This window comes from Battus philenor, unplaced genomic scaffold (assembly GCF_028537555.1).
Source record: "Battus philenor isolate CCGP_79_NKW_IND1 unplaced genomic scaffold, ilBatPhil1.0.hap1 SCAF_3, whole genome shotgun sequence".
In the NCBI taxonomy this organism is placed as follows: Eukaryota; Metazoa; Arthropoda; class Insecta; order Lepidoptera; family Papilionidae; genus Battus; species Battus philenor.
Genome location: NW_027181693.1, coordinates 3,074,218 through 3,093,790, shown reverse-complemented (window position 1 = coordinate 3,093,790; position 19,573 = coordinate 3,074,218). Strand labels below are relative to the sequence as shown.

The 19,573-nt window shown below is 35.9% G+C and overlaps 1 protein-coding gene across 1 annotated transcript in view; it reads left to right on the top strand.

The window, feature by feature from the left end:
- The window catches only part of LOC137927114 (acyl-coenzyme A oxidase 1-like), a 32,045-nt gene that overhangs the window by 9,363 nt on the left and 3,109 nt on the right, over window positions 1-19,573 (top strand). The window contains exons 5-10 of the mRNA XM_068770914.1: window positions 8,285-8,529; window positions 14,593-14,753; window positions 15,490-15,652; window positions 17,165-17,355; window positions 18,165-18,311; window positions 18,416-18,521. Of these exons, the coding sequence (XP_068627015.1) occupies window positions 8,285-8,529; window positions 14,593-14,753; window positions 15,490-15,652; window positions 17,165-17,355; window positions 18,165-18,311; window positions 18,416-18,521 (1,013 nt within the window). The remainder of the gene's footprint in view (window positions 1-8,284; window positions 8,530-14,592; window positions 14,754-15,489; window positions 15,653-17,164; window positions 17,356-18,164; window positions 18,312-18,415; window positions 18,522-19,573) is intronic.

Below are 19,573 nucleotides of genomic sequence, written 5' to 3'. Positions count from 1 at the left end.
TCTCTAGTGTTGGTTAGGCACTAAAATCAGCGAGGACTTGATAGCCTCGCTAATTGATAACGATGGGACGCGACCTGAGTTCCTTAGGCTATGCAGGAAAGTTAAGACACAAATAATAAAAATAAAATAAGAGCAAATATATATAGAAATGAGAAACTAATGTAAGTAAATTGTAAACAAAATAGAAATGTTTGTATATATCATAATATGTATATTAAATAAATATTGTAAAATCTAAGGAACGAGGTGATGGATGACGAGCATCGGAAAAGAGAGAAAGGAATGGAAGGGTAAGACAGATGAAATGTAGAAAGTAAGGAAAGGAATGATATTTAAAAAAAAAGAATAAAATGAAAAAAAGAGTCCCTATCCTAAACTAATTAGGGGTACGAGAGGCCCTTAATATAATTCAAAATATTTAACATCTCTGGGCTTCATAAGGAAGCTCAAGTTAAGAGATCGAATCAGGAATTAGGTGATCCGAAGACTAACGACCGAATGTCAACTTGCAGGCTATTCGGGCTTAAATATTCTGGAATGTAGACACGCCCACAAATTGGACAGATAACTTTTTTTAAATTCGTCGAAAGACGGTTGAACGTAAGCCGCTTTCAACCGGTCCTATTGTAAATATTTATGAAAAAGCCTATGTCCAACATTGGTCTTCCCACGGCTGAAATGATGAATTACTTCTACATCTGCGGCATTAATGCTCTTATACACACTTTAAAATTAATCATATTTGTTGCAAATTAGAAACGTATTATTAAATTTTTTAATTGAATTATATCTTTACAGCTTTATTTAAAAACATGTTTTTGTATTTGCCGTCAGTTAGTATAATTTTAATATATTTTTTATTATCTTTTCAAAAATTATTAACAAAATGATTATTTTAATATCGTCGGTCTGTGTTTCACTACTTATCCCGTTTGATAGTATACAATAGAATAATTATTCGATATTTGTGGCGTAAACACTGAATCCACGGTAGTATATTACTTAAAACTATCTGTAACTATAAATTATGAAAAAAGTGGGAGTTTTGCTCAAATAAATAAACTACACAATTATTGTGACCGGGCTGTCACCGCTGCTCAAGTGGCATTTGTAGCATCTGCGGATTGACCTTATGGAGCCTCCGCTCGGGCCGCTACAAACTACCATTTTACTAGACTAGACTTAGGGGTCGCCGAGCTCTTAGATCGCTTCTGTGGACGCTCCGTGGAGTGACGAGGCTCAAGAACCCCCACGAGAAGACCTGGGCTTGGAGCTGTATATACCCGTTTAGCATTCCGACATAAGGGCGCCCGAGAGTGCCAAACCTCGGTTTGGTCGGTAGCTATTGCCTGGCAAATATCACTACTACCACTTAGGAAAGCTGAAAGAAGTAGCGGAAGAAACTTCAGCAGCGCTGATCGGGGCTATACATTTATCTCTTTTCCACTTATAACAATTCATTACTACAGAAGGGACTTATAAAGATACTAGGATGAAAGACGAAAAAGAGACTGGAGAAGTAAACCGCTCTTCTCCAGTGGAGCTGTGTAGTATTGATATTTATATGCTTTTCTTAGAAGGATCAAATCTCGTTTCGCCCCGTTTCCGAAAAACGGGTGTTGTTTAAATATCAGCTGTATCATTATAAGCATACCTAATTACCATATAAACATGCAATATGAAAACAAAGGTTAATGCTCTTGGTCGATGTAACATTTAAATTATGTTTTTATGTTATTTTCCATGATTTATGTGTGAAGTAATCAACTATTTATAGCGACCACGCTAGTGCAATTTTTTTTCGACAGTCATTTTTATTGTTTTCGTATGCGGTTTTTCGATTGTTTCTGTTCTACTTTATATTAAAGATAAAGATTATACAGATAAATTATAATAATATGTGGACTTCGTTATCTACAGATTATAATATTGATTCGTATATTTATTTAATTTAATCTAAATAACAAACATGTTTGATTAGTCTCATTTTACAACACTTTCAATCTGAAGTACATAAAAAAATGAAGACAGACAAAAAACATTTTTTTTTTTTTTGGGGACTGCAATGAAAAGTCATCGCGGCAGACAAATACTTGGCTATCGGAATCTATAAAAAAACACAAACCTTTGTTTTCCAAAAAGACAGAATAGGCTTATAATATCAAACGCGTCTAATTAAAATAACGAGGGAGTATGGAGAGATACAATCGTTGTAATGATTTCAGTTTCATTCATTCATTTAAATATTAGGGTGACCGGAAAGTAATGTATAACTGTCGACATATTTTACAGAAAAACCGATTGATTTTTACCGCTCCGGGAATGAAAATTTGAATACAAAAGGCAAATGGTTGTTGATAACAAAGGTCAATATATTGTTGATTAGAAATAAAAACTTGTTAAAAATGTAGTCGTGTGAATTTAACTTAAGAAAGCGGCATTAATTTCCGGTCCACCGAATAGATTTATGGAATCTAGTAACGGAAACATTTTTTCATTTTATCTGTTATGGTGCTTTTACTTCAATGTAATCCATTGTCAACGTAAAATACTCCGTAAATATCTTTAACACAAGTGTGATAATTCCATAAGCATTGCATCTTCATGTTGAAATATCTAATCCATTTATCACAATACAAATCTATATCGTTTCAATTTTAAATTAACTGTACTATAATATATAGTGAAACGGCAATTTTTGAAAATTTTGCATTCAGGCCGCGTGGGACGTATACGACCCACACTTTAAAAATTTAAAAAAAAAGTTATTTAAGACGCCTGCTTTACACTTTTTCAATACTGCAAAGCTATAATTAGCGGAAAAAGGTATAAATTTTAATACGCATTACGTGCGCGCATGCGTGTTGTGTAGTTATCTATATTCGACCCTGCAATTAATTTTTTTAGAATCCTTTGTTTTCCAATGAGAACTGTAAATTGCCTGAACGAAATTGCAGCGGGGCTCGTATAAGCCCCGCATGGCATGGAATGTGTTAAAAGGTAAATAAGAGTTACCATCAAACTGCGTCATATAACTTTGAATTTTAGTTAATCAAACTATGTTCTGAATCTAAATTTAAAAAGTAGAATTAACCCAAGGGGGTTGAAATAAGGATTAAGGGGCGGGGGGGCTTTTAAACTTGAAAACTTTAGAACAACTTTACATATAAATTAATAGTTTTCTAAAATTTTGTAAAAGTTTTAGATAAAAAGGTGGAAAATTGCCCAGAAACTTCTAAAAAATTTGGTGAATATTTAAAATGCGCGTTTGACAGCTGTTCTCTTTATTAATAAAGTGATCACTTTAAAATACGTTACATACATTTTTTTTATTATATTGTGTCAGGCAAATAACTTATGTCAGTAAATTCTTTTGGGTCAAATAGTTAATTATAGATTTACAAATATCACACATTGATATCAATCTGTGCTGTTAAAGTAAATAAATTTTGTAATGATTTAACTAGTAAAGATTTCATAAGACCATAGATAAGATTAAAACGAATTAAAGGACGTTCAATATGAAAGATTAAGATATCGACACACGAACAACACTAATGCAACGTTATTGACGCAATGTTTTTACCGACATATAATATTGAAACACGTGTTATCGAATTGAACATTGGCACCTTTGTATCTGATATGTTTGTAAAAAGAAATGGTATTTCGAAATAAAAGGAATAATTAAATAAAAATTAGAACATAGTTATATAGAGATTCTCTAAAATTTTACGTCTAAATTTAGTAAGAGAGCAGGTGTTATATCAATCTCTACTTCTATCCTTGAAATTTAGTATAAAAAGAAATTCTCACGTTTATTTTAATTAAAGTTTAATACACCTATCACCCGATTTACACGGTACGAGGGTCAAACTGAAAGTTCTTAGAAAATCAAAAACTAAGCATTCTAGCAAGTTATTAGTTTTATTATAACTTTTCAAAATAGCGTCCATTTACATCAATACATCGCTGCATTCGATGGAACCATTGAAAAAAGCACCTTGCCCACTCGGCCTTAGGGGTCTCTTCGACGGCGTTTTGAAACGCAGCCACTGCTTCTTCGGCGTCCATAAAATGTTTTCCTCGAAGTTTTTCTTTTATTTTCGGGAATAAATAAACATCGCAGGGTGCGAGGTCGAGGCTATACGGCGGGTGACCCAGTAATTCCACGTCTGAGGTCGCCAAATAGTCGATCGTTTGCCTGGCGGTGTGCGACGAGGCATTGTCGTGATGAAGGAGGATCCTGCTGCGAGGTCGTTTCTCTCGAACTTTTTCCAAGACAAGTGGCAAACAATTGTTAGTGCACCACTCTGCATTAACCGTTTTCTGATCCTCTAAGACAACTGTCGCGTAATGACCTGTCTTTCCGAAGAACGAGGCCACCATCTTTTTTCCAACACTTCGACCTCTCTTCACTTTAGTTGGCAACTCTTCGGAAGGAAACACCCACTGAGCAGACTGTCTTTTGGTTTCCGGATCATAACAGTAAATCCAGCTTTCGTCACCCGTTAGTATGTCGAACACAGCATTTGAGTCACCTCCGTTAAATTTTTGGATCATTTCTCGGCACCAATCAACACGGCGGAGTTTTTGAGCATCGGTCAAATTATGCGGTATCCAGCGGGCACAAAGCTTCCTGACCGCTAAATGTTCATGGAGGATTTTGTGCACTTGACTCATACCTATGCCTAGACTTGTCCGAATCTGCTGATAGGTCACTCTTTTGTCAGTCTCTATCATACGCCGCACAACACTGATATTGTCTTCAGTCGTCGCTGTAGAAGGCCGTCCCTCACGCAAATCATCGGTGAGATTAGTTCGACCACGTTTGAATTCATTAAACCAGTTGTAAACTGTGGCACGAGATGGGGCTTCATCGTGAAAAGCCAATCGAAGTCTATCATAACTTTCTTGTTGACTTATATGACATCGAAAGTCATAAAAAATCATTGCACGAAAATTTTCTCGGCTTAAATTCATTCTGACGTGCACAGACAATTTTCAATTTGCCGCCAAATCGTAAAACAAATGATAAATGAATGAAATGTATACTCAATATTATTGGTAAAGAGTTCTATTTTCAAAATTTAAACTTATTTTTTTAATATGATGCTTTTAAGTTGCCAGTTCTAAAAACTTTCAGTTTGGCCCTCGTAGATACGTTTCTAAGAAAAACGTGTAAATCGAAAATTTAAAATTTTCAAATCAAAACCGCGTAAATCGAAAAAGTTGCAGGAAATGCATAATTTTGCTATTCAACACTTGTGATTTTTTTCAATATTTTTTGGTGTAAACAGAAATAAAAATAAAATGCATTGACAAGTTAAAATATTTAATATATTGCGGAAACACTGTTTTTTTTTTTAATTTAATTACAATACATTAAACGGAAGAACAAAAAATAAAACCAATAGTGTTTTATTATCCTTTATCACTGTCAGAAATTACTCCCACTCTTTTTTTCGGAACTGAAGGTTCGAATTCACTTTTATCACTCGAAGTTATTTGTGCTGATTCGATGTTTGAAGCAGAAATGTTTACATTATGAGAGATAAACTCGGTTATTAAAATAAAAAAAAACTTATTTGGAAAACCGTGTAAAAGCGAAAACGTGTAAAACAAGTACCGTGTAAATCGGGGCATAGGTGTATAGTCATTTTATTTTTTGGCTTTTGTCCTCGTTCTTGGAGCCTCTCGTTCCTGCTATTCTTTTTCCGTTTCACTCTTCACATTTACTTTTTATTCTAGTACTTTTATTTACACACATTCCTTGCATTACCTCCCTTCCTTCGCTATGTTTCTCACAGTATTACATTTTGTTCGGTATTTTACACATTTTTTAAATTTATACTTTTGGTTATAATCGTTACGATTTTAATGCAGTACAGATTTTAGCTAAAATTAAGTCTTCTATCATTAAATACAATTTTAACACTTCATATGACCTCCATTATTTCTTACAATATCTCAAGAATATGCGACGGTAAACGTCATCTTCCATCAGGGAGGCAATGTTATCATTCTCAATTCTTATAAGTAACTCTACCTCGCAGTCTACTCTCGTTGATAAAAAATATAATTATCTTTTAGAATCAAGACATCACTGGATGAATTTCTCTGGCGTTTACAGTGTTACTCAAAGTGAAGTGAAAGTATTAATTATCTTCTGCAATTGAACTCTGACTTTTGTAATGCAATAAGTTACTCCGAAGCCAGAGCGTCACATATTGTACTGATATTTAGAAACAAAAATTTAACTGTAAAATGTAAAAATGTACTTCTTAATAAATTCTATTTAACGGATTTTGCGAAAAAGTAACTAATATGTTAGAATACTCCATAGTGTCTCAATAGCTACACAAAATATGACCGCCAAAATTAATTACGAAACACATTTGCGATTTCGTTTTTACATATTTTTTTTTCCACAAACTAGTTCCAGCTCTTAAAAATATTGAGCTTGGCGTATATAAAAACAAATCGAGCAACCTGTTCGATGTCAAAATGACCATTAAAGTTATAAAATATATATATCTATCATTACATAAGATTAAGAAAAATTTAAGAGTGTATATTAAATTTATTGAATATGTAATAACAAATATTTTTTTAACATCGCCGACGAAATGAATATATCGACTTATTAATACGACCCACGTCTTTAGAAGAAACATAACTTATTGAAAATTCAAAAATAATTGTGTATTGGCTTGAATTTAGTTTTAATAAGCTATGATATATATAGGAATGAATGGGTCATACCATCTCGTGTTATCTCTTGCTCTGCATATCTTATTGGGTCAAACTTCATGTCAGTGCCCTTCTTGTTATTTTACTTTCTAACATTGTAATTATAAGTTATTTAACATATTAAAGCTATAATCCATCTATCCACTACCCTATATATGATTGGTTATAGGTGTAAAAGCTATAAAAGAGTGAAATAATAAAAAATTAAAGATAATATAGTAAGAAAAAACGGTATCGTAGTTCGAATCACTACATATTAAAATTAATTATTGTTAAATATGTTACTGCAAACTTTGTAATGCCAGAGGTTATGCGCCAGTCGCGTTGCTATAGAAAAAATAAATTAATCACTCTATACTGAGTGATTGAAATAAGTATAAAAGCTTTAAAACTTTTTTCTGACAAATAAGCTATACATTTACGGATTTAAAGGTTTCATATCTATAACCAATTATCCCGTGTTACTACATTAGTTCAAATACAAAAATACCGAACACCGGATAATGAACTAAATGTTTTATATTACAATAATTACACTAACAATAAACGAAACTTACATATTCATGTTATTCTGTCTAGCGACAAATAGTCAAATGCCTGTGACAGTCACAACGGAAAGAAAAATTGGTGCCTTTTTTTAAAAAAATCATTCAATTTTTCTTACATTAATTCAAGTTACTTATTTAAATAGGATTAAATTATAATACTAATAATTAATCTATCATATCCTATACTTTTTATATAACCTAAAAACGACTAAAGTCTTAGATTAAAATAAAAAAACCGGGATGGAACTCCCGAACAAACCCCACTCCTTGTCTAGTTGAGCGACTATGAGAATGCCATTGAGGTCAGAAGTGAGAAACAACGATTCTATTCCATACTCGTTAAACACCTCGGTACGCATGCACGCAATTACTCGCTGTCCAGTATATAGAGGGTTTAGAGCGGCTAGCAAAGTGGTAATGGAGCATTGCCGCCACACTTGCGGTTTTGTCGCAGGGTGATGGGTGACGTAATTAGGCGAAACAAAATCGTGTAATGAGAAGTGTGGCGAGGGATAGGAGGCGATGCATAAATATATAATGATTGCTGTATGTTTAATGTATGCTGAATGATAGAAAATATGAAGGATGAAAGAGGGTTTAAAGAGAAAATGTGAAGGATGAGAGAGGTAAGGTGAAAGTAGGAAGGTGTATATCCATGTCCCGAATAAAAGACGTGGGAAAGCGTATATTAGAACAAAAAAAACATACACATTAGTTGTGTGCCTTAGTCTTAACCCTTTCCACTCCAAGGCTGTTATGTAGCATCGATAAAATTTAATTGAATTATAGTATCTTGCGATTTTAGAATATGTTTCATTCATTCGTGATTCAAACATTTTAGTAACAATAATCTTTCCTGTTTTAAAATTTCTCGCAAAAAGAAGTATTACACCATGTCGAGTATTACTCGACAGTGGAGCTTGTGGAACAAAATCAATGTCGAGTGACACTCGACAATAATAGATAAACTTGTCGATTTAAAGTGGCGCATACGGCGAACTACTGTGTGGTGATGGCCCAGCTGTACACGCAAGGCAAGTGTCACGGCATCCATCCCTTCATCGTCCAACTGCGCGACGAGGAGACTCACATGCCACTCCCCGGCATTAAGGTCGGCGAAATCGGAGCCAAACTGGGCATGAACGGCACCAACAACGGCTTCCTCGGCCTCGATCACGTCAGGATACCCAGGGAGCATATGCTGATGAAGAACTCTAAAGTCTTAGAGGTGAGTTTTAAAACTTTGATATTATACATTTAAAATATATGATACAATTACAATTCAAACTATCTTTACTGTATTTACACGCTTAACACTGTAGGTATTTACACGCTTTTTTCAATCGTCAATTATTTTAAAATATAAACTATCAACGGCTTAGGATGTTGATCTGTTGAGAAGAGCCGTCCCGTACCTACAGTTACTCTTTTTAAATAAAATTTAACATTATTCCATGTGTACATTTTAATTCAATATTTGCAGGCACTCTTAAAGCCGTAATGATTAACAGAATCAGACGTCAATCGAATGTATGTAAATAATTACGTGTTATCAAAATTTGAATAAAAGAAAATGTTATTTTTTTCTTTTAAAACATCATGACAATCAATGCTTATAACCTGTTATAAATAACTATTCAATAATACCGGATAATTTGATTTCAAGATTAATTATTTATTATATAACCAGTGAGAAAATATAATAAGCAAATGTTTTCTTATGTTACTGTAACAGTGACATGTCTGTTCATTGTTAAAAGTCGCTTTGTTTTTATTATTGAAACATCAGATGGAAAAACCATTAAATTTACGACAAGTAAGATGTTTACGTGTGCAGCGGAATGTTACTAATTTCACAAGAACGAAAACAATTATGAATATTTGTCTGTATAATTTCAAAAACAATGAATACAGATTTTAACCCTTTCGTTACCTGCGCCGGAGTTAGCCGGCTTCCATTGAACGCCCCGTGTGTACCAGCACCGCATCTTGGTGGCATTAATTTGCCTTTCCTTATATTGCATTGTTATTGAACTGATTCCTCTAAGGGTGCAATCATGTTATTGAATGCGCCTTTACTCACAAAAAAATTTTCGAAAGTATAGCATGTATTTGTAAACTAAAATTTAAATTATAAGAAAAGTATCACTGCAATAATAATCAATTAGGGTTGGCCGAAAGACATTTAACGTTTAGGTGCGTTGTTTGCAATACAAATGGGAAAAGACTTGAATCTTAATATCAACGTAAAAATTTTAATGTGGGCATATATGTAGATGATGTCTGTTTTAAGGTTTATCACAGCCAAATAAATTTCTAAGAATTATACTAACTTCCATTTTTAATTAATATGCCAGTAAAATCTTTAAATATGTAATACTTAAATGAGAACATGAGCCTAACGCCAAGCAATGTGTACAATTAACGGCGCGCTGCTGCCCGGCTCAGTAACGTCACTTCGGCGGAACGTACTGCGGTAAGGAAAGGGTTAAAAAGATATGCCACATAGTTAATAAACATGAAAAAAACAACATGATTATACTATCGTTAATTGTTTAAATAATCATACGGTTTTTACTTTTTATGTACAAGAGATCCTAATATCAGGCATTAACCTCTTTCAAAAATTTTACCGTTCTTGCGGTGCATATATCGAATTTTTTTTTTTTTTTTTCTCGTACCCCTATTTATGTTGGGATAGGGACTTTGCAAGCATTGAATTTTTTCACTTAGTTATTTTATTTTCATTCTCTTTTCTTTCATTCTTCACATAATCTTTCTTTCTGTTCTAATCTTTCATGCCACAATTCGTCTGTCTTTCTCTTTTCCTCTGATCATCTATCATTCTTCCCTTGCTTTTTACATTTTCAATAGCTTTTTTTATTTTTATTTTACATTTTTGTTTCTTATACAATTATTTTTATCACAGATTTTTTATATTTTAATAGTTAATAATTATATTTTCTACTTTTAATTTTTTAATATATATTTATTTATTTATTTCTTATATTTACGTTTTGTTTCTTTTCATTGCACTTTCCGCTATTTCTCTGCAAAGGGATAGAAATGATTGTTTATATTCTCCGCCTATCAGGGAGGCTATTGATTCCTCCTTGATTTGCACACCAGACCGGCATTCAAAGCCGAACCGGAGTCCCCCGAATGCGGGACACCGGGCCACAAGGTGGATCACGGTCTGGTCCACGCCCGGTTCACAGAAGCACGAGGGGTCCTCCTTGAGCTTAAACCTATGAAGGTACTCAGAGAACCCCCCGTGCCCCGTGAAGAGCTGGGCCGAGACCGCGTCCACCTCGATGCTGCGGAGCACGCGGTAGGCTGAGACGGCGTCCGGGAAAAACATCCTCGTTACCGAAGCCGTCGTTCCTTCCACATACCTCCTGTTCCATTCGTCGAGCGACTCCAGTCTCAGTTGCCGCTTGACGAATGAAACAGGGCATCTCTCGTACTCTGGTCGTCTTTTACTCTTCAGGGCCGCTTCCTTGGCCAGCTGGTCCGCCCTCTCGTTCCCCTCCATCCCCGCGTGCGCTTTCACCCAAAACAACCTTACATCCTTCCCTTTTTCTCTCGCTTTCATCACATTCTCCTTCACTCTTAACGCTAAGGGATGGAGGGTGTCCGATCTTGCGACAGTTTCGAGGGCGGACCGCGAGTCGCTCAGTATGGCGCAGGCTTGCGCTGACTCGCCGGCCGCGTACCCTGTTGGCATATATCGAATTAACTATGTCGTCGGTGTATCTAGTGGGGGACCTACCGACGCTGCGTCTTCCACGTGGATACCATTCTCTCTCTGCCACTTGGGATTAGCAATTCTTCCATCTACGTCGATTACCTTGGTTCGTCTACGTACCTTCTCAATTAAATGATTGAATCTCGGAGCATAGAGTCAGTCTGCTCCATTACTCTCTCGGTGACCTTGACCAAAAAATGTATTTGGAATGTATTTCAAACAGTAATACATTTATTTCATTTATAAACTTAAATTCATAATTGTCGTATTTAATGCTGTTTAGTAATATATCACAATTAACGAGGATGTAAAATTCGAAGTAGGTAAGCCAGTACGTTATTGTAAAAATAAAATAATGTATTTGAAAGGAACATTCATTTGATTTAGAAGAATATCTTGTGCCGTTATAAAAATGTGCCGTTATAAGAAGAATATATATTTTTAATTAACTAAAATAGGTGGTGGGCAGAAGGCCTGGTCTAATTTTACATCGCAGCTCGGTACTCCCCTGATAGTGGTGGTAGCCAGCCGCACGATCTCCCAGGACTGGTCAGGCGGCTGCAAGTCGAGAGCTGGGGAGCGCCGGTAGGTTGCAGTATGTGTCGGTTCCGGTGCACGGTGATATAATTTCAACAGTGTAGAACTTGCTGCATAAAACTTGCAGTGTAAAACTTGCAATGTAAAACTCGCAGTATAAAAGTCACGGCATAAAAGTCGCAGTGTAAAACTCGAAGCGTAAGGTAGCACCTGTGAATAAATGTCACAGTTATGATATACATATATAAGTATATGTAAAATTTGCTCCGCTGACAGTAAACCCGGAGATGGCTTGCGATGAAGTAAGAGCAGAAACCGAAAGCAGTTGATGTGATTGTTTACTGTCAGAACGGAGTTATAAAATGTAAAGCATGTAAAACAATAATAGGAGAGATAAACAATTAAACAAATTGAAAAGTAATAATGAATACATAATGATGGAACTATGGACACAGACAAAATGTTGAGCTCTAACTTATAGATAAATGCTACGTAATAATGATGTCTTTATAATATTTGTTCAACACTTACCCCTTTGGGGTGCGAGGCGATGTAAAGGTTGTGGCGTGAACTAAATGATGCCCAGAGAATGAATAGGACCAAGGCGTGAATTTATAACGTAAATTCTAATTGGCCCTGGCGCGTGAGAAGACACGTAGCTGGTGAACGCAACCGACACAAAGAGTGTGCGTCGGTGCGTGAGACGACACCTAGCTAGTGAACGCGACCGGGGCCAGGATCCTTCTGCCTGGCAAATGTGAACTGCTGTCGCTGGTGCGCGGGCGCATAGGAATTTTTGTTATAAAAACAAAGATCCGTTAAACCAATAGCACGCTCCCACGACCCCACGCCACTTGAGATGCACCGTTACCCGCTAAGGGTTGAACAATTTTTTGCTGTATTGCGATTTATGAGACGTTTCTCGTGATTATATTTTTTGGTTAAAATTTTAACTAAGATTTATGGGACGTTAACTTGCAACGTTACAATCTTATAAGGGTTATAATATTGACATATATTCAAGCGGAAAATTTCGATAATTGAAGACTGTGACGAGGTTATACAGAGCCATAAATAACGATAACTTGGCCGTTAAGAAATCGACGTATGGTTATGTAACACGACGGAACGCTAATATTGTAAGCTATGACATAGCATCGTTATGCATGACCTCTATTTGTATATGCAAAATAGACTTTTAAACACGTGTGTGTACCTTTCGCTAACGGTCTTGTCGAAATAGACATGTTTTTGATGAATCTTACGAAGCTAGCTTTAGTTTAGTGTTTGTAATGAAAACAATGGGTCATGTGTGAAGGTTCAACGTAACTCAGAGAGCAATAGGTCTTTCCATATAAGCTAGGAGCTTCGCTGCGGAATCGAATCAGAAGTGAGATAATCCACAGAAGAACTAAAGTCACTGAACCAAGTGGCAGGCACAAAGACGCGGCTTATTGCACATACAGTTAACGGTCATTGTGGCCGAAAAGTGACCGGGAGATCTCCTCTAGGTGGTCTGACAACACAGTCAAGGTCGGTGCAGTGCCAGACCTTTCATTATAGCGAACTTCAGGGTAGACTAATTTCATACAATAGGCGTCTATCGGCTGATATGAATAGAAGAAAGAATGTTATACAACTCACGAAAATTGTGCTTTGCGCATATCTTTGAATGTCTCTGAATTATAGTATAATCAATTTGAATAGTTTATTAAATATAAACTTGATAAAAAAATTCTTATTTAAGTGTGAAGAGTAAGAGTTTATAAGCTTTAATAAAGCTTGAGAATGAATTGCTATACTACTGTATTATGGATGTTGTAAGTGACCATAAAAAAAATCCGTCTGTATTGTTGTGAGCTCTTAGATTTCTTGTCGAGGCGAGTTTGAACCCTAATAGTTTTTTGTTTAAGGATGCCATTGTACGGGAGCTCAATTTGATTTAAATTTGTATTAAATTCAGCTCTTCTGGCATTCTTATAACGTACACAACTGGCAAAATAATATTACGTTTATAATAAATGGAATAAATAAAAGTAAATCGTTATATTAGGAGGACCGGAAACTAATGTCATTTCTGTCGACATGTTTTACAGAGAAACAAATTGCCGCCTCGGCCTTGAAAATATGTATACAACATGGCAAAAGGCTGTTGATGACGAAGGTGAATATATTGTTGATTAGAAATAAAAACTTGTTACAAATGTAGTCGTGTGAATTTAACTTAAGAAAGCGACATTACTTTCTGGTCCACATAATATAATAATTTGACAATTATTAACATATTTTCGATAAAGCACGTGGAATGTTGTTATGGAGAATAAAATATAAATATTGCAAGTAAGCCTCCACATAACAAACTACTAAGTAAATTAAAACGTCTACCCTCTTAACTGATAAACATTTGACCTTAATTAAAACATAAAAAAACAATAATTCATCCATTTTGGTTTTAGGGTACGTAAACATAGACACATACAAAAAAAATTACAATAAATTTAAAAACTTTTTCATACATTAATGACAAATGTACACATGTTTATTTAAATTAGGTACAACAAAATGTTATTCTAATTGAAACTCCAGTTCCGAGAAAGTAGGGTAGGGGCATGAACGAAGGCTCTCCAGGTATCCCTCAAGCTTGCTATCTTAACAGAGGTTTAAGGCTAAACGCCCTCTGTGCTCTGCCTTTTCGAATCCGCGGAATTTGCGAATTCCACTTAGGTAGTAGTATAAGCTAGGTAATACAATTAATATCGTGTACAACGTAGTTTGTCTTGAAAACCAAGTAAGACATGTGTTAAATCGCTATCTCTCTAAAGACTGGAATTAATTTCCAAAAAATCTGACTAAAAGACCACAGACGTACAATATCTGTGGATGTTGTTTTATTTTTAAAAATATATATAATAGTAAACTTATTTCATATGTAATTGTTTTTTTTTTTGACAATACAATATTTATAAATATTTGGAATACAAATAGATATATTTTTTCCTTTTACAGGACGGTACATACGTGAACGCCCCTAGCTCCAAGCTAACATACGGCACGATGATGTTCGTGCGGGTAATGCTGGTGCACGACGTCTGCAACTACATGGCGAAGGCGGTCACCATCGCCACCAGATACTCCGCTGTCAGGAGGCAGTCGCAGCTGAAACCCGAGTGAGTAGTTTTACATGAATAAACCTACCTACTTTTAAGTATATTATAAATGAAACACGTGTTAACTATTAGTAATTGTTAAATTTATAATTATTATTAAAGGCAATTATTTATTCGTGGTCGTGGTTGTACCGCTGAATAAAGTAGTCCCATATTTTCTCACTTTCATGGTTGCAGTACGAGCCGGCTAAAGGAAAAATATTAACGATTGATTAGCAGCAGCATGTCCCAAAGATATGTGAAATACCAAAAACTGCGCTACCATTTTTCTAATTTAAAAATAGTCAAAGTTACATGTTAATCGTGGTGAAAATTAGCACATACCCACCATATGATAGAGTTCATCACCATCACATCAGCCGATAGACAACCACTGCAAGACTTAGGCCTCTCCCAAAAATCGCCTCGATGATCGGTCTAAGCGTCCACCGACTCGCGGTCGCCAATAGAGAACCTTTCTCTTCAGCTGAGTAATTTAATGTTATAATTACTTTAGTTATTCCACCGAATCGGGAGATCACATATAAACGTATGTGCACACAGAGAGAGAGACACACAAGAGCAGGACGAGATAAAGAAAGAGATAGTAAAATAGAGAGAGACATACACACATACGTTCAGTCGCCAGTCATACATACCATATCGTAAGACAAAGCGTAGATGCATTTTATATGGCACAATACTCATGGCGCATCACAACTGATAATTACTAATAGCTTAACTGTTTGATCTCCAGCGAGCCGGAGCCTCAGATCCTGGACTACGTGACACAACAGCACAAGTTGCTGGTGGGCACGGCCACGGTGCACGCGTTCCGACTCTGCGCCGCCTGGTTGTGGGAAATGTACAACAACGTCACCGCAGAGCTCGAGAGCGGGGACCTGGAGAGACTACCTGAAGTATGTTCACAGTTTCTATATCCATATACTAGGGGTAGTGTATGGATTAACCCATTCTACCCCACCCCACGCAGGCCCACCTTGTGACCTATTGTCCCGCACATGCAGGGATGCGTAGTGCCCTGGAAACGGAGGTAAAGCTAAAAGTAGATTTGGAGAGCATCGCCTTAATGATGAGCGACGACAACCTTCGCCCATCATTCCTATCGTTTACTCGCAGGGTGGTGAGTGATATTGTTAAAAGGAATAAAACAGTATAGATGAGTAGGTACAAAATAAACTGCACAAATAACTAGTCAATTAATAATAGGACAAATAAACAAAAATAGAATAAGAACAAAGTGGTATTGTATTAAAATAATCAAACCCAAAAAAAAAAGAAAACTGTAATATAAAAAAAATAGAATAAGTAATAAAATAAAGAATAAAAGACACATACCTAGCCACATAAGAGTAATAAGATGATGGAAGGAAGGCGATGAAAGCAGGAAGAAATGAAAGAGCAAAATGAAAGATATTGTGAAGGAAAAAAGGTAAGAACAACGGAAATGAGAAGAATGAAAGTGAATGAAGAATAAAGATAAAAATTTGAAAAACTTATTTGTAAACAAAGTCCTTGATCACAACAAATTAGGGGTACGTGAGGCCTCCAATAGCAGGGCCATTAAAAAAAACCATTCTACCATAACCCTTACTAACTCATCTTTACATGTTATAGGTGTAAAAAGCTGGTCGTAAATAAATTTGTGTTGTAGAGACGTTAGGAAATGTAAATTTACTATCACATTTCTACATTGTCAAACAAATATTTGCTATGTGCAGGTAGGTAAATATATATGGTAACTAAAAAAATATTTCCTTCACGTGTAAACTATCTAGATTTTGCAAAAGAATGATTCTATAAAAATTATTACATAATCAGTTTTGATGACAAAAGCTTTACAGGTATGAATGTATAGCATATTTGCTGTCAATTAATGTATGATACACCCTATCCAAAAATTAATGGTTTCAGAAATACTTGGAAATGTTAAAGGTTATTTGCCTGTCCAATTAGAATAGAAAAAATAAATTAATGCAACACATTTCATAGTGATAATTTTACTCAGTGTGATTGGAACTGGGTGTAAGAGCTTCTTGTTGACAAGTTAGCTATGTGAATGTACATCTTAAATCTTTTTCATAAATTTTAAGCGACCTAAACAAACTTGATGTTTTACAAATAATTACATAAACAACTGCGAGAGATTCCAATTGTAAATTTTGAAATATTACAAAAATTGCATTTTATTAAAGTTTAATTGTATCGTAAGGTGTATGTTAATATAATGTTATATATGTCCCCAAAATATATTAGAGAAGTTTGTATCTAAGAAAGTCACATCGTTACTCATGCAACTCGCAAGAGTGACTTCCGATGTTATTTCTTGAAAACACGCTAATGTCACTTGAAGTACCGTTTCACCATAGAACACGATAACTAGTTATTGTACCGATGACTTCGTTCACCAGCTGCACGCTCTGTCGTGTTGTCTGAAAGCAATCACGACAAGCGACGCGGCGGCTTGCGTGGAGCGGTGCCGGCTGGCGTGCGGCGGCCACGGCTACATGCTGTCCTCCAACTTGCCTCTCACCTATGGCATGGTCACCGCCGCGTGCACCTACGAGGGAGAGAACACGGTCATGCTGCTGCAGACCGCAAGGTAACACTAGCATTTTTGCTTTCAGCCGATAGACGCCCACTGCATAAGTCTCTCCCAAAGATCGCCACAATGACCGCTGACTACATCTCAGACCTTAATATCGTCAGTCCACTATAGTGCGAAGCCTCACTCAGCGTCTACCGACTCTTAGTCGCCACTCGGGAACTTTCGGCCCCAACATTTCATGGTTCAGACGAGCAATTCTTCAAGCTTTGTCGGTGGCACTGGTCCTTCAGCGAATGTCCGCATTTCTGATTATTTTTTATCTATTTACCGAAAGTTAATATAACTAAGTTTAAAAAAAAATTGTTACAAATTTAGTGTAGAGCCGTCTTGTATTAGGAATATAATTTAATTTTTTTTTTTTATTATGTGCATACTTTTTTGTATATATATATGTATGTGTATATATATATATTTATATATATACATACATACAAACATACATACATTACATTCTATTTATTATTTTTCATTAATAAAATTTGAGTTAAAATGTTCTTATTCATTAAAATTGTCTGATGGTAAGATTTAGCAAAATAACCTTTATCTTGTACCAACGGTCTGGTTTTCGAAAGTTGGTCACATTGCACTTATTTTTCATCGTGGCTGGGTTTTATCTAGCCCTCTCAATTCCTCTACTGGCGATCTAGGTGAAGAACCCCGGTGAACCGAAGTTGTACGTGACCAGTAGTCCCTTCTTGTAAGCATATCCTGCCCAAATACGATTGTTCACAAGACCATGATCAGTTAAAACCTCTATCACCAGATGAAGAAACCCCTTTGTTTACTATGCTCGTCTGTTGTAGGTATCTGGTGAAGGCCTGGAAGACTTCGGAGGGGGCACTGCCGCCGACTGTGGCGTATGTGGGTGCCGTGCGTGCGGGACGACGCTCTCCGCCCTGGGACAACTCCATCCAGGGCATCATTAGCGGCTTTCAACGCCTAGCCGCTGGGTAAGTTACTTGACTTACACAAATTTATTTATTTCTCGTGATGGCCAATCGATGTCTATGTCCGATTTTGAATTTTAATTAATTAACAAAAAAAACTTTTCAAGGAAAATAGGTTTATGCGTGGCGCAGATCGAGAAACGGCAAGCGGCCGGCATGTCCTATGAAGACGCCTGGAATATGACTTCTGTTCAACTGACAGCCGCATCCGAGGTAATAATGTTTGAAAAAATTTATACCTAAACAACTTAAGATATCAGTAAATAAAAATATAGATCTTCGGAACATAAATAAACAAGAAATTATCAGACAATTTTATATGGAGGGATTTCTTACCGAGGTATCAAAAATGGGCATTAATTACCGATATATCAGATTTTTAATTCACCGTCAATGTTTATGAACACAAACTCCTGTTGTTTCAATAATAGATAGTGCAAGTCATAAATTCTAAATATTACAGCAAAATTTAATTTTTGTTAATTATGAAATACGTTCTATAAGGTAGTTTTTCATGGCTAAATTATCACCTTGGCGTACAAATAAAATGTGCATCGACGCATTCGAAGGACACCATTTAATTTGGCTTGCCTGGCGCGCGATCACTAATGCGATCACTCATGAACAAGTAAATTGCATTGCTGTATAAAATTTTGTAACCTTATATTGTTATATTGCTAGTTTACAATAAAAGTAAACAACGGCATATGAACTGCGCGACGAGTCAAAACCAATGTATGTCAAGGAGTTAAATAAATAATACAACAAGACGACAATTTACAGGAACTTCATGTATATTATAATGCAATTTGTACAAAACATAGCAAGACTGTGATGCGTGGTTGTTTCAATAAGTGCCGTACAATAGCTACTTCCGCACATGCGGTCTTATATTCATTAGTGCCAAACACAGTGTAGTGTGTTTAGCACTAATCCGTGTAACATAACTCCTGAAGATGCCCCGTGGAGGGGTGAAACACGTGTTGAGTGATTTAGCGGTGGTAGTTGTGTAATTCGCATTCTTTGCCGCATGCGCATTTATCAGCGAGCTGGCGGGCTGTGCACTTGGTTGCATGACTACCACTGCATGTGCGGAAATGGCTATATGTTGGTCCTTTTCTTACTTAAGATGGACTTCCGCAAAATAACGCTTGATTCTATTAAATAAAAAGGTACGTTATTATGCGAACAAATAGTATTCTTAACAATAGCAATTCCAAAATCTGTAATTAATCCCGATCTTTCATACATCGGTAATATATGCT